This window comes from Ambystoma mexicanum, chromosome 4q (genome assembly GCF_040938575.1).
Source record: "Ambystoma mexicanum isolate Mex_15411 chromosome 4q, UKY_AmexF1_1, whole genome shotgun sequence".
NCBI lineage: Eukaryota > Metazoa > Chordata > Amphibia > Caudata > Ambystomatidae > Ambystoma > Ambystoma mexicanum.
Window position 1 is genome coordinate 596,577,722 of NC_090928.1, and position 14,297 is coordinate 596,592,018.

The 14,297-nt window shown below is 44.5% G+C and overlaps 1 protein-coding gene across 3 annotated transcripts in view; it reads right to left on the reverse strand.

Moving 5' to 3' along the window:
• Nucleotides 1–14,297, reverse strand: part of LOC138467859 (uncharacterized) — a 1,040,267-nt gene that overhangs the window by 252,956 nt on the left and 773,014 nt on the right. For all 3 annotated transcript variants that reach the window (XM_069608148.1, XM_069608147.1, XM_069608150.1), the window contains one exon: nt 4,004–4,158. In XM_069608148.1, coding sequence (XP_069464249.1) covers nt 4,004–4,158 — 155 coding nt within the window. The remainder of the gene's footprint in view (nt 1–4,003; nt 4,159–14,297) is intronic.

A 14,297-nucleotide genomic window follows, 5' to 3' on the forward strand; every position in this document is an offset into this window, starting at 1 on the left:
TCTGGGAGTTGTGGATTTGGAGTGCAACATGGATTGGGCTCCTACTTGGATTACCAGAGGTGTAGGGGTGATTGGATTTTATTAAGGGAACTTCTTTGGGTGGAAGGGAGGTAGAAGTGGAATAACCAAGGAAAACATCAGGGTCTTCATCCCCCTCACCTTCTTCCTCAGTATAATACCCCATCTCCTTTTGGGTATTCCCCTGAGCATAACCCTGCGCTCCCCTTCCCAGGTGATCCACCGTCGCTCGTGCACCCCCAGGGTTGGAATCTGAGCATGCCAGCCCTTCCCTGGCCACCTGAATAAGGGATTCTCAAGGTCTACTTGGGAGAATACCCTCAGGTTTTTCACACTATGTGTTAAAAATTCTTAATATTGCACATAGGGGACCTTTTGCTCAGAAGAGTAAACATAAGTGGTCCCATCCGTGTAATTAACTATTGCAATTAAAAATTACCCTCACAGTATTTTGACACGCAGACCCGTGAACTGGCGATGGTCATCAAAATATTCTTTTGCAAAAAGCCTAAAACCATGTATGCAAGGTGGGGAAAGAGTTCTATTGGATTACCCATCGCGTATCTACAAAACGACATAACATTTACCACACAGGAACAATCCCAAACCAAGTAAGAGCCAGCTTGTTGAAATAAATAGACACACGTCTACCTTACCTCACAAACAAACAGCCAAATTCTGTACCACAATATATAGTGATCCTCCAGGCCTTCCGGTGGGTCTCATAGAAATGGACCCACGCACCCAGACCGTTGGAATCAAATCTACTAAGCGACAACATATGCAGAGCGGTACATAATAGACTGACAGTATAACTCTACCTCAACTAGCCAGGCCCAAAATCAGGATGGGACCCAGACACTCAATCCATACCACCTCTTACAACCTCTGTCTGTCAAATAGAGAAATGTCAAGCAGAACTCCAAACAGGATTGGGAGAGAAAACAGAGAAAGATAAACACTGCTAAAGACAAAGCCACCCCAAAAATATAATTGGAGTCATTAATGCCATATAAGCAAACAAACATGTAAACCCATATCCTTGACTCAATTTTTGAGGACACAGATGATTTACTAGTAACTATATAACAATACTTCACTCACTACTCTCTGGGGGATATAGCATGCTTGCAAAAAACAGAGAAACAGTGAGAGGCAGAGTTAAAATCATCACACCCTACAAGTGGAAGTGCACACTTATTGCCAACCAACAATGCACTGCATTAGAAAGTACGGCCATAAAATGACATCTAAATGCCACATTAACATCTGTGATCTTTGTGAGTTACAAGGACACCTTCTTAAACCACTGGATAGAACTGTTCAGGGGCTTGCAAAACAAAAACAATAAGATACTGTTAGTAGGTGACGTAACCTTTTTGGTAGAGTCTAGAGCTCGTGAAGACACACAGGATCTCCTGAACAATATGGAAACAACAGTTTTTCCCCCAGCGAGTCTCTGCCCCCACTCTCAAAAGTGGCCACCCACACCCTCGATGCAGTATTTACATGGAACTTAGAGTGTACTCCCACAGTAATTTCAAAACAGTTCTGGAAGACCCATTTAATAATCATAGGGGAAACCATAGTGCCCTGTCACCACAAAAAGTAGGAAACCAATGAAATGCAGAAGACCATATGGAGACCACTGAGATTGATAAATAATGGGAACTGAAACAAGACCTTTCTTGGCTGCAAAAACAAGGACAAAGTACTGCAAAACATTGTTTAAAGTCACCTTATCAAGACTTACTAAGATCATGGACAGACTCATGCCAGAATCCTGAAAGAAACCCAGAGCGGGAGACAGAAAGTATCAATAAATGCTGCAACTTTGAGCTAGTCACACTTAAAAGAGAACAGAGGAAACTGTGAAGTAAATGGAGAAAACAATACCAGGAAAAATAAGATGCCGTATCTCAGACATGAAAGAGGCTACCATAAGGCCATAAAACTCTCCAGATAAAACCATTTTGCCAAATAAATATTCGAGACATAGAACAAACCCAGAGAACAGTTTACCCTTTCGAGGGAATTTACAAACCCAGTTCAAATCAAGAGTTAGATAATCTCATCAAAGCAAATGGTGGACACATCTCAAATTTTTTTAACAACAAAATAGTAACAATCCAGGTGACTCAGGTCATTCAGGTCATTCCCAGCCTTGGTCAATAAAGGCTAAATACAAACATTGCAGCCTTGCCTCAGCAAACTGTGCAACTCGACTCTCCAAATAGAATATGTTCCACTCCTCATAAAACGGTCCGCACAAAAAAGAATATGGCTGATCCAGAGACATTGTCGAACACGAGACCTAAGTCAAACCTCAGTTTTCAACTGCAACAAACATGATTGGACTCATATGTGACTCTCCTTTAAACACCACATCATTTTTCTGACACAAAAGGCATACTTACAACTTCACACCCTAAAAAATGATTCTACTCTTCTAAGGGACAAACCATGAAACTGAACTAGAACAGTCAGTGGTCTTAAATAAACGAGATTACTGCAATGCCCTTTACCTATGCCTACCAAAACACCAAATTGGAGAGAAACCGATGGTACAGAGCAGCAAGACTGATCTTTGGTCTAAAGAATCACAACCACATTTTACCTGCTCTCAAAGCATTGAAATGGCCACCAGCAGAGAAGCGAAATGCCCCTCAAATCCACTGCGCTACCCAGAAGACCTACTAGGCAAAGGGGTCTTACTGCCTATAGTACTAGTTACCCACTACAAACCAAGCAGAAACCTTACATCCTCCTCATCAAAGAAAATCAACAACACCTGTTTGAGGAAGAAACTGACCACCAAGCGATCACTGGCCAACCAAGGACTGATAACACTGGAATGCCATTTCACCAGAATTAAACCAAGTACCACAAAACTACATTGCCTTTAAGAGAGCTGCAAGAATCCTGGGAAGGAAATGAAGAGGTAGAACGCCTCTGAAACACATCAGACCTTGTTATACTACAGCACTTACAAGCACCCGGGATAGGTTCCCCTGGACCATAATGGAATGTGGCAACCCTGTTTGTACTACATATCCCTTCTGAAATGTCTGCTATTCCTTTATTTAATCACTCTCTGAGAATGAATTATTTACCATGTATGCCAACGGTGCAATGACGTAACCTTTTTTGGTTATGAATTACAATAAAGAAATACATGAATCACAATAAACGAATACATAAATAAACTGTAGATAAGAGAAACAAAGACAAGATTAGGGGGTCGTCAGATTTATGCCTTTATTGTAGAACAAGATCTGGCAAACACTGTGGAACGTTACTCAATATGTAAAAATCAAAACACTGCATTCTCAGACCAGCGCTCCATGAACACGAGATCTACTCAATCCAAATTTAACAGAGTCCCATGCCATGGTATAGCAGCCGGAATCCATGCTTCAAGGCTGGCGTGGAGAAGCAGGAACTGCTTTCTACGAACGGTCCCGTGACATATCCAGAGCCTTGGCGTTTGTCTTAATCTAGGCGGATATTTTAAAGTAATCATATCTAGGGTTGCGCAAATATTTATAGGGAATGTGAGTTTTCTAGTATTTTACGTCAAGGGCGACTTATGTCGGGCTGATAGAAAAACTAAGAAGCGAAAGGTGACAGAGGAAAGGAGATGTATTTCTCTTTTCTGGCATTAATTTGGGACTTTACAATCATCTCCCACCTGATTATGGAAAAAAGAATCTGTAAATCTTTTTTTGGACTTCTCGTTAAAATGCATAGAACATACTCAATGTGCCCTATCTGCATATCAGTACAAAGTCCTGGAAAACATATGTTAACATTTTGTCTAGGTTGAATAGAGTACATTCTGTCAAGTGTTTTCAACCGCCGTGAATGGGAAGAAAATAAGTATAGTCTTAAAATATTACAACATATACCAAATGAATGTACCCTGCCATGGACACGCCATGAAGTCCACAGAGATACTTGAAAATATATGCATGGCGTGTTTTACCTGAAGCGGTGACGGGTTTGTTTTCAGGCTGTGCAGTGGCAGGCTTCTCCTCTGCAACAGGTATTGCCTTCGCTGCTTTCCCAGGTGTGGTATTACTGGCAAGTTTAGGTTTTGAAGAAACACTCTCTGAGGTTTTGCCGGCTGTTCCTCGCCCCCTGGTGGAAGAGCAAGACAATGCACAAATCACAAAGATTGGTTTACACACAGCACCTTCTCTTTAATGCACACAGCGATGAGTAGTGTGTGTAATAATACACAATATATTTGCCATCAATTAAATATGATTCTAAGTCAGAGAAGTTAACATACAAATTCAACCACCTTATTATATTTACTCGTTAAATACTCTGAAATGTGGAGTAACCAGGGTCTGATGGAAATGTTTAAAGCCAAGGATCTAACATGGAATGGAACACGTGTAACATCATGAAAACAATGACACAACCCAACATTTTACAAACTTCAACAAGCACACAATGAAGAAAAAATTATCCTCTGCACCTTCTCTCAGGGGAGGAAGGGTGGGTGCATGTGAATCTAAGTAGATACAAGCATCAGAAATACGATTACGGTGAGTAATGCATCACTTCTGAGGCGTATGGAATCTGCTTAGATCGCATGCTATGCAAAGATTAGTGAGTAGTGTTAGGAGAAGGTGGTGGTCCGTGAGAAGGAGCAGCAACAAATAGATGTTTTAGAACTGCTAGTCCTACCTGTGTATCTGCTTTGGAATGAATGTCAATGCAGTAGTGCTGAGTGAAAGTGTGTACTGAGCTCCATGTAGCTGCTTTGCAAATGCTGTCTAAGGGGACATTTGCGATAAAAGCCAGAGTAGCTCCTGTGCTCCGTGTGGAGTGAGCCCTTGGCGTAAAAGGCAGTGTTTTGTTTGAAAAGGAATAGCATAATTGTATACATATGACTATCCATCTGGAGATGGCATTCTTGGAAATGCGGTCTCCTTCTCTGCCTGGTGCTACGGAGACAAATAGTTGTCTGTTTCTCTAAGCAACCTGGTCTTGTTTACGTAGTAAAGGACTGCTCTCCTTACAATAAGTGTGTGGAGTTTTACCTCAGCTGAGCTAGTTGGATTCTGAAAGAAAGCCGGAAGCTCAATGGATTGGTTCACGTGGAATTTGGAAATTAATTTAGGGGAGAACCTAGAATGAGTACATAAAACCAATTTATCTTTATGGATGATAAAGAAAGGGTCCTGCACTGACAGTGCTTGCAATTCACTAACTCTTCTTATGGAAGTAATAGCCACTAAGAAGGCAGTCTTGTATGCCAGGTGTTTAAGACTTGACTTATGCATAGGCTCGAATGGGGGCCCCATGAGCTTTGCGAGTACTACATTGAGATCCCATACTGGCGGCGGGTTCGAAGTTGGAGGGTAGAGTCTTTATTCCCTCCATGAATGTCTTAATGACTGGAATTTTTCACCACAATACTTTACTTTGAGAGGTGGTATATGCTGATAAAGCCACCAGGTGGACCTTTATGGAGTTGAACACTAACCCGAATCTAACAAGTGGAGCATATAATTTAGAATGTGTGAAGGAGTACATTCTATGGGGTTTATTTGTTTAGACTGGAACCAAATTCCAAATCTCCTCCACTTGTCAAAATAACAGTGTCTAGTATTTGGTTTTCGTGCCTCCTTGAGGATATCCATACACTGCTGTGGTAGATTAAGGTTTCCGAACTCTATGACTTCCGGAGCCATGTTTCCAAGTTCATTGAGCGTGGTTGAGGGTGCACTGTTGTTCCCCCGTGTGGGTTAACAGGTTGGACTGACACAGGAGTTTGATGGGATCTCACATCGCCAGCTTGCGCCAATGTGGTTACCACAGCTGTCTCACCTACATGGGAGCAACTAGGAAGAGCGTCATCTGTTCTCTGTGCATCTTGTTCACTATTCTGTTCATTAATGGAGTCGGGGGAAAGCATAACCAAATTTCCCTGACTAGTTCATCCATAGGGCGTTTCCCTTGGAGTCTGGCTGGGGGAACCTAGACGCAAAGTCTGGGCATTGCTTGTTTTCTCCTGTAGCGAACAACTCTAGTGTGGGGTAACCCCACTGAGAGAAGATGTGGTCTATGACACTTGAGTCTAGTTGCCACTCGTGTTCCTCTGATAGGGGATCTCGGCTCAGAGAGTGTTGAGTACCCCTGGAATGTGTTGGGAGGATAGGCATATCCTCCGTCTGAGTGCCCATTTCCTTATTTTCTGCGCCAACTTGGACAGACTTGGAGAGTGTGTGCCCCCCTGTTTGTTGATGTAAAACATTGCAGTGGTGCTGTCCGTCGGAATTTGAACCGACTGGTTCGTCAGTTGCGCTTTGAATGCTTGAAGTGCTTTGAATACTGCTAGTAGTTCCAGCAGGTTGATATGGTTCTGTGCCGTGATACACTGTGTGGTCAAGGTAATGAGCCCCTACCCGGAGAGTGATGCGTCTGTGTCTTGCACTTCCAGAACGTGGAAGGGTTTTCCCTTTAACAGGTATCCTTGTCCACCAGCGTGGGCTCTAAACTAGTGTTGGTGAAACGACCACTAGATCGTCCCACTGACCGCTTGCCTGAGACCACTGTTTCGCCAACCATTCCTGCATCGGTCGCATGCGCAGACGTGCATGTGGAACTAGATATATGCACGATGCCATCATGCCTAGCAAACGCATTGCTTTCCGTACGCTTATCTGGAGACTGGCTTGATACTGGGGTATTTGCCGAAGCATGTTCTGCACTCTTTCCATGGATGGAAAGGCTAAACCCGTTCTTGTATCTAATACAGCTCCTAGGAACTGTTTTGTTGTGTTTGGTACAAGACTTGACTTTTTCTCGTTTATTGAGAAGCCCAATTGGAAGAGAAGGTTTATGGTTCTTTGCGTGTTTTGTTTGCAAAGATGGGGTGTTTCTCCTGTGATCAGCCAGTTATCCAGGTTGGGGTACACTGGGATTGCCTCCCTGCACAGGTGCACCGCCACCACCGCCAGTGCCTTGGTGAATACCCTTGGAGCTGAGGCTATTCCGAAGGGTAGCACCTTGAATTGGAAGTGCTGGTTTGCTATATTGAACCGCAAGAGTTTTCTGTGCGCTGGGAACATTGAAATATGAAAATAGGCAACTTTCATATCCAATGTTGCCATGTAATCCTCCCGCTTTAGCAGGGGATTGCCACTTGTAGCATTGTCATGCAATATTTTTATGGCTTTACATAAGTGTTCGCAGGGTGTAAGTCTAATACTGGGCGCATAGTTAGATCCTTCTTTGGCACAAGGAAGAATGTTGAATAAATACCCTTCTTTACCTCGTTGGACGGCACAATCTTGATGGCGTCCTTGAAAAGCAACGTGTTGACTTCTTCCATTAGGATAAGCTGTTCTTCCCTTGCTGTCTTCCTTTGGCGCGGCGGATGGTTCAATGGTTTTTCGAGGAGCTCCACACAATAACCTTCCACTACTCTTGATAACACCCACTTGTCTGTGGTTATTTCCTCCCATGCGTGGATGAAGCGTGAAATCCGTCCCCCTACTGGGGAGGCATGGGAGAGGACCTATAGCGGGCCGTCATTGTTTGGGAGTTGTTCCTCCACCTCTAGATGTGGAGACACTCCCCCGGCCGCAGGATCTGTGCTGGCCTCTTGGGTAACCCTGGGACGCTTGACCCTGGTTGTTGTTCCATGATGAATTTTGACTTTGCCCGTATCTGGAGCCTCTTTGGGTATTTTGGCCACGAAAACAGTGAAAATTGTTCCCGCCACTCTGTCCAGGTTGTTTATTAGTCAGTTGCCCAAGGGATTTCAGGGCATAATATTCCTCCTTGGTTGATTTCAGAGCGTCCTCTACGGCTTTGCCAAATAGCACGGTCGGTTCCACTGGCATGTTGAGTAACGTTGCCTGGGTCTCAAGCTTGAAGCCAGACTGGCGTAGCCAGGCATGGCGCTTGATAATGGTTCCTTCCGCAATAATATGGCCTGCATTATCTGCAGTGTCGACATTGTTCTTGAGAATGCAGCTGGCAGTGGCTTTGCCTTCCGCTGCTACTAGGGCAAGTCTAGACTTTCAAGGCTCTGGAGCAGAGTCAATGAGGGCAGTAATCTCATCCCATTTATGGCAATCATAGCTCGCCAACAGTGTGGAATTGTTGGCAATCCTAGTTTGAAACGCTGCCGAGTCGCAACCTTCCTTCCCATGGTATAGAGCTTCTTGCTCTCCTTGTCTGGGGGAGCCTCAGAAGAGGCTAGTGGTGTACCTGCCCTCTTTCGGGAAGTTGTGACAACAAGCTAATCAGGCTTCAGCAGTCCCCTGATATATATGGGGTCAGATGGCGCTGGGTGGAAAAGCTTTTCTACCCACGGTTTTACTGCCCGGGTTTGATTGGGTGTTTCCAGTGATGGTTGGATTCTTCTCTGGACAGACTTTAAGATGGGGTTGAACTGGGTGGTGGCTTTCTTGTCTCCCAGGATATCTTCGACAAAATCTTTGTCTTGCTGTGTCTCCTGTGTTTGAATACCAAAGTGCTCAGCTGCTTTGATTAATATGTCATTGAATAGGGGCCAATTATCTACCAAATAATCAGACACTGGGGAATCCTGTTGAATTGGTGAAGACATAGTATACACCTCTGCCTCTTCCTCCTCCTCTCATAATCACCATCATAGTATTGATCAGTGTGTTGGTAGTCCTCATTATCCCCTTCAGTGTCTGTATGAATGTCAATCTGGAGGGTTTTCAAGGTGGAAAAAGGATTGGGCATCTTTTCGATAATATTCATGGTCCCAAAGCTGATGCACAAGACCAGGCTGGTGTTGGACCAGAAGGCATTGAAAAAGTTTGTGGCCTCCCTTCCAAGGTGTCTCATACAACCTTACCATGTCACTACAAATATCGCCATATCTGATTGATTAGTGCCAGTATAATTCACATGAGACAGTACACTGTATAATATTCTTGTGCCATTTGATTCTGCTCATTGTGCTCATTTGCCTTTTGATTCTGCTCATTGTGCTCATTTGCCATTGGAATTTGGTCATTGTATTCATTTGCCATTTGAATTTGCTCGTTGGGTTCATTTGCCATTTGAATTCGCTCATAGGGCCCCCTTGTAAGTTGAATCTGCTGGTAGTGCCCCTTTGTAAGTTGAATCTGCTCATTGTGCTCATTTGCCATTGGAATTTGCTCATTGTGTTCATTTGCCATTTGAATTTGCTCATTGTGTTCATTTGCCATTTTAATTCGCTTATACTGCCCCCTTGTAAGTTGAATCTGCTCGTTGTGCCCCCTTGTAAATTGATTCTGCTCATTGTGCTCATCTGCCATTTGAATTTGTTCATAGGGCCCCCTTCTAAGCTGAATCTGCTTATGGTGCTCCCATGCCAAACCAAACTAGCCCCCTGCGCACCTTTGACTAGTCTTTCCGGCCTATTGCCTCTTATGACCAATAGAATAGGTTCACTGCTTACCTTATGCCCTGTCGAGCGGGCCACTGTGCGCTACCTGAAGTGCCCAATTCCCAGCTTACCACTTGCTAAACATGCCAAACATACACATTACCTATAGCTTACTTGCTACCACTATACTCCTTATAACCAGCCTCTTAGTGTATTGTGACTGGCTCCCAGCACCTGATGCTGCACAAGACAGACCTATATTTACTAAATTGGCAGTTAACAACCCTAGTACTGTCCAACCCAACTAACAGGTTTAGGACCCCACGCAACTTACCCGTGCACGACAAATGACAGAAACCTCAAACTCCGTGCTAGACTTACCAAACTTCACAAACGACTTACGAGATCACTACCCCCGATAAACAAGAAAACAAACCTCCCCACCGGTGAGAAGCTTATTAATACCAACCGGGTCATTTCCCTGCCTCACCTTTATGCCAACTCTAATCAGCAGACTATGGGACTCATCACGAGTTTGGCTGTAACCCTTCAATCCGGCGGTAGCGCTATTACCGCCGGATTTAAGGGTCTGCCAAATCAGGGCTTCGGCGGATTTCTCCCCAGCTCTGAGCTGGGGGAAATCTGCCGAAAATTTGCGCTATTACTGCCGGCGGGAAATCCGCCGGCGGTAAGAGCGCGAAAATTCCCCATTGAGCCCAATGGGGAATGGGGAATTCCCAAATGGGCTCAGTGGGGAATGGGCAATACCCGTTCCGCCAAACCTGTGATCCTGTGCTATTAGCGCCAGGGGGTTTGGCGGTAGGGCTATTAACGCCGGCGCTAATAGCGCCGGCGTTACCGCCCAACTCGTGATGAGGCCCTATGTATAAACCCAAGCTAGCTGACCCCATTTTGCTCACTCCTTCCCATGCCACAGCCAAAACTGAGGCTCATCCCCTTAAAGGAGCACTCAAACGCTAGATCTCTGGTTGCCCATGCAACGGACATCTCTGACCTGATAATGGCAGATAATCTGGACTTCCTTGCCATAACGGAATCTTGGCTACATGATGCGGCAGGACCTTTGCTCATGCTAGCTATCCCAGACGGATATACGATATCTAGACAAGATAGAAATGAATCCCAAGGCGGAGGTATCGCTATCATATCTAGATCAAGCCTCTCTCTGAGACTAGTCCCTCCACAAATCACACAATCTTGTGACATCCTCACTGCTAAACCCCTCTAATTAACTCCCAGACACTTACTATCCACTTAATTTACAGACCGCCTGGTCCACTTGGGACATTGGAGGAGGATATTTACAGCCTATTATCTAACCTCAAAACAACCACCCAACTACTACTACTAGGTGACTACTAGGTGACTTTAATCTAGGATTCAATGATCCAGCGGATAAGTACGCCTTCAAAATAGCTAATATCCTATCAGAACTAGGCCTCTCACAAAAAATCAACAAACCTACCCACAATAAAGGGAGAACCTTAGACTGGGTAGCTGACTATAATTGCATTTTCACTATTACCTCCATCGCACCGCAACTGTGGACAGACCACTCCCTTGTGTCTTTCACACTATCTACTACTAGACCACTCCCGATGGCCCTACCTATTGCCCCGCCTTGCCTAACAAGGAACAAAAAGAATATCACATTGGACAAAGTGATCCCTGCCATTCTCCCTACTTTAAACTCACTGGCTGATAACCTAGACCCAGGTACATTGGTCCACGAGTATAACAAAATTATGCTCACCACACTCGACAAAATTGCACCACAAACTTCGACCTAATAAACCTAAATCTCATCTAAATAAGCGGTTCACCCCCCAGTTAAAGGACCTACGTCTCCTAAAAAGGAAATGTGAAACCACCTGGAGATTATTCCCATCTGATGACAACACATATAAGCTAACCAAAATCTCTTCGCAATACAAAAATGAAATCTGCCTGGTAAAACGAAACTCCTATAACGAACGTATTGCTAACGCAAACTCCCGTATGAAGGAATTATTCACCATACTAAAAGAACTAGAGTCCCCAATCCCCACACCTGACATCTGCACTAAAAGTAAGACATAGGGGGTCATTACTACCCTGGAGGTAGCCATGCCGCTATTTGCGGCATGGCAACCCCATTCCGGGAACCGGGTCTGGGTTCCTGCAATGGGGAAATACCAGCCCATTGCGACCTTGGAAGGCTCAGTGTTTCCCCATTCCAGGACCCAGCCCCATTCCCATACGAGCCCTCATAGGGCTCAATGGGAATGTGGAGCATGCTAACAACGGGCCCGTTAATGACAGGCCCATTGTTAGCAAGCTGGACCACTCGCGGGACCCTGGTTTTACCAGGCGTCCTTAGCGGGTCCCGCGAGCGGACCTCGTAATGAGGCGGTAGGGGGTTAACGGGGTCGGCAGCTCTACCGGCCCCTTTAACCCCCTACCGCCAGGGTTGTAATGACCCCCATGGTGTTCAGATATTCAACATGCACTATCCAACAAAATAACTACTCCCCAGAATAAAATAGCTAAAAAAAAGATACCTTGAACTTACCACCACAATCAAATAACTTCCCCCCCTCATAGCGAAATACCAACTGACCAGCCCGCCAGATTCCACTTTACTAAAACCTCCATACTAGAGGTAGAGAAAGTCATCCTATCTCTCAAGCCGTCCAACTGCAAAGGCGACCTCTGCCTTGCTCAGATTATAAAAGATGCCGCTAGAGATCTCGCCCCTTTTATCTCTAAATTGATCAATGCCTCCTTCTCATCTGGTACCATTCCCTCTAACTTGAAGCAATCGTGGTACTTCCACTACTAAAGAAGCAAACTCTAGACCCACTTATTCCTACTAACTACCGTCCCATCACAACGGTACCATTTTTACTCAAAATACTTGACAAGGTCGCATACACCCAGATCCAAAAATATCTAGAACTGCATAAGCTCCTGGGAGCAAAACAATCTGGTTTTCGCCCATTACATGGGACGGTAACTGCACTCATTAACCTAAAAACTCAGGTCGATGAGTTAAGAGATAAAGGCAAAACAGCCCTCCTCCTACTGTTAGATCTTTCAGCTGCATTCAACCTAGTGCATCACAAGGTCCTATGTAGTCACTTGGACTCAGCAGCTCACCTTTCTACAGAGGCTATCAGATGGATAGAATCATTCTTGAGTGATAGAACTATGAGGGTCTTTTCCCCATCGGCAGCAGCGGACCCTGTCCCTATCACGTGTGGTGTACCCCACGGCTCCTGCGTCTCCCCCACATTATACAATATATTCACCAAGCCTTTGTTCGATGATCTGGACCTTCTGGGTATCACCTACACTAATTATGCAGATGATACTCAGATTCTCCTCCCACTTTCTGGGAATTATGACAAGGATTTAGCATTGGTGAATATCACCACATATATCACCAGTGTATCTCATCATCCAGGCATGGATGGCAACCCACGGTCTATGCTTGAATGATAAGACAGAGCTGATTATCCTGGTTACCCACCTTAACCTTAAGAAACTAGGCCATGAATATTCTTCATTCACCATTGATGGAAACCTTATTAGGGTAGCCAAAGAAGTAAAAACCCTTGGCTTTTACCTTGACTCTCCCCTGTCCCTTGACAAACAAGTGAAATCTCTGGCCTTCACCACCGCTTACACATGTAAACTCATCAGGGCAGGCAAACCATTCCTTTCAAATGACAGCTGCATGATCTTGGCCAGAGCGCTAATACTCTCTAGGCTAGATTACTGCAAAGCTCTATAAAGTGGTGCTAATAAAACTATTATCCAGAGGTTACAAACCCTCGAAAATAATGCTTTAAGAGCCGCACTAGGTATGAATAAAAGAATACATATCTCTGCAGCTGGACGCCAATACAACTGGCTCTCAAACCATAATAAAATTCTTCTAAAAATGGTCTCCCTTACCCACAAAGCATTAAACAATGCTGCCCCTAGCTACCTTGTAGATAGACTACACAGAAAAACCTCTATCAGACCCATATGAGCCAGTACGCCAACTGCCTCACTGTACCAAGATTCAGACTTACCAAGGTTGGCGGCAACAGCTTTCCCGTGAAAGCAGCCAAACTTTGAAACTCTCTGCCACACTGGCTCAGAGATGATCAACCATACTTACATTTTAGAAGTAACTACATCAACCTGCTCAAATCCACTGACCACTAGGTTGTGCCGCTGCATTATCCTCACCAGGATGCCTCAAGCCTATCCCTCTCAAATATATTGTAACATTTGTTTCTGTGCTTATTTATCCAGCTCATAACTTGTATATTTGTATATATGTCTTACTGTGTCCATATCCGTAACAATATTACTGTGACCATACTTGTAACCATGTAAGCTTTGCATTTTGTTATTGCTGCGCCCTGTTACCCTTGGGTTTGGTGCGCATTAGAAATAAATAAACAAACAAACATAAAGGTTAGCAGTAGTTCGAGACCTTTTTGCCGGTAGCTGGCATTAAGACAGTGGCTGAGAAGTGGAAGATAGGGGCTGGGAGCTGGAAGCCTGAGCAGTAGGAGGTGTAATCTGAAAATGTTCGACAGCCTGAGGGTTTTTCTTGAAAAAATGTGCAAAAAATGTCATTCTTGACATCACCCTATCTATGTCCTCTGCCGTCCATAGGGCTGAACTGGGGATGACCCCAGGCTAAGATATGGTAGGGACTGAAGGTGTAGGTGTGGGTAGGCCCTTATTCTGTAAGGCTTCAGCCAAAGAACCCTCTTCTTGTGGGACAGGTAAAGTTTCCTTAGAAGGGGTAGACTTGTCTTTATGAGACTTGTCTTTGTCCCTATGAGACTTGTCCTTGTGATTAGAACTCTTGGAGAAAGACTTCTTGGACTGGGTAGCCTTT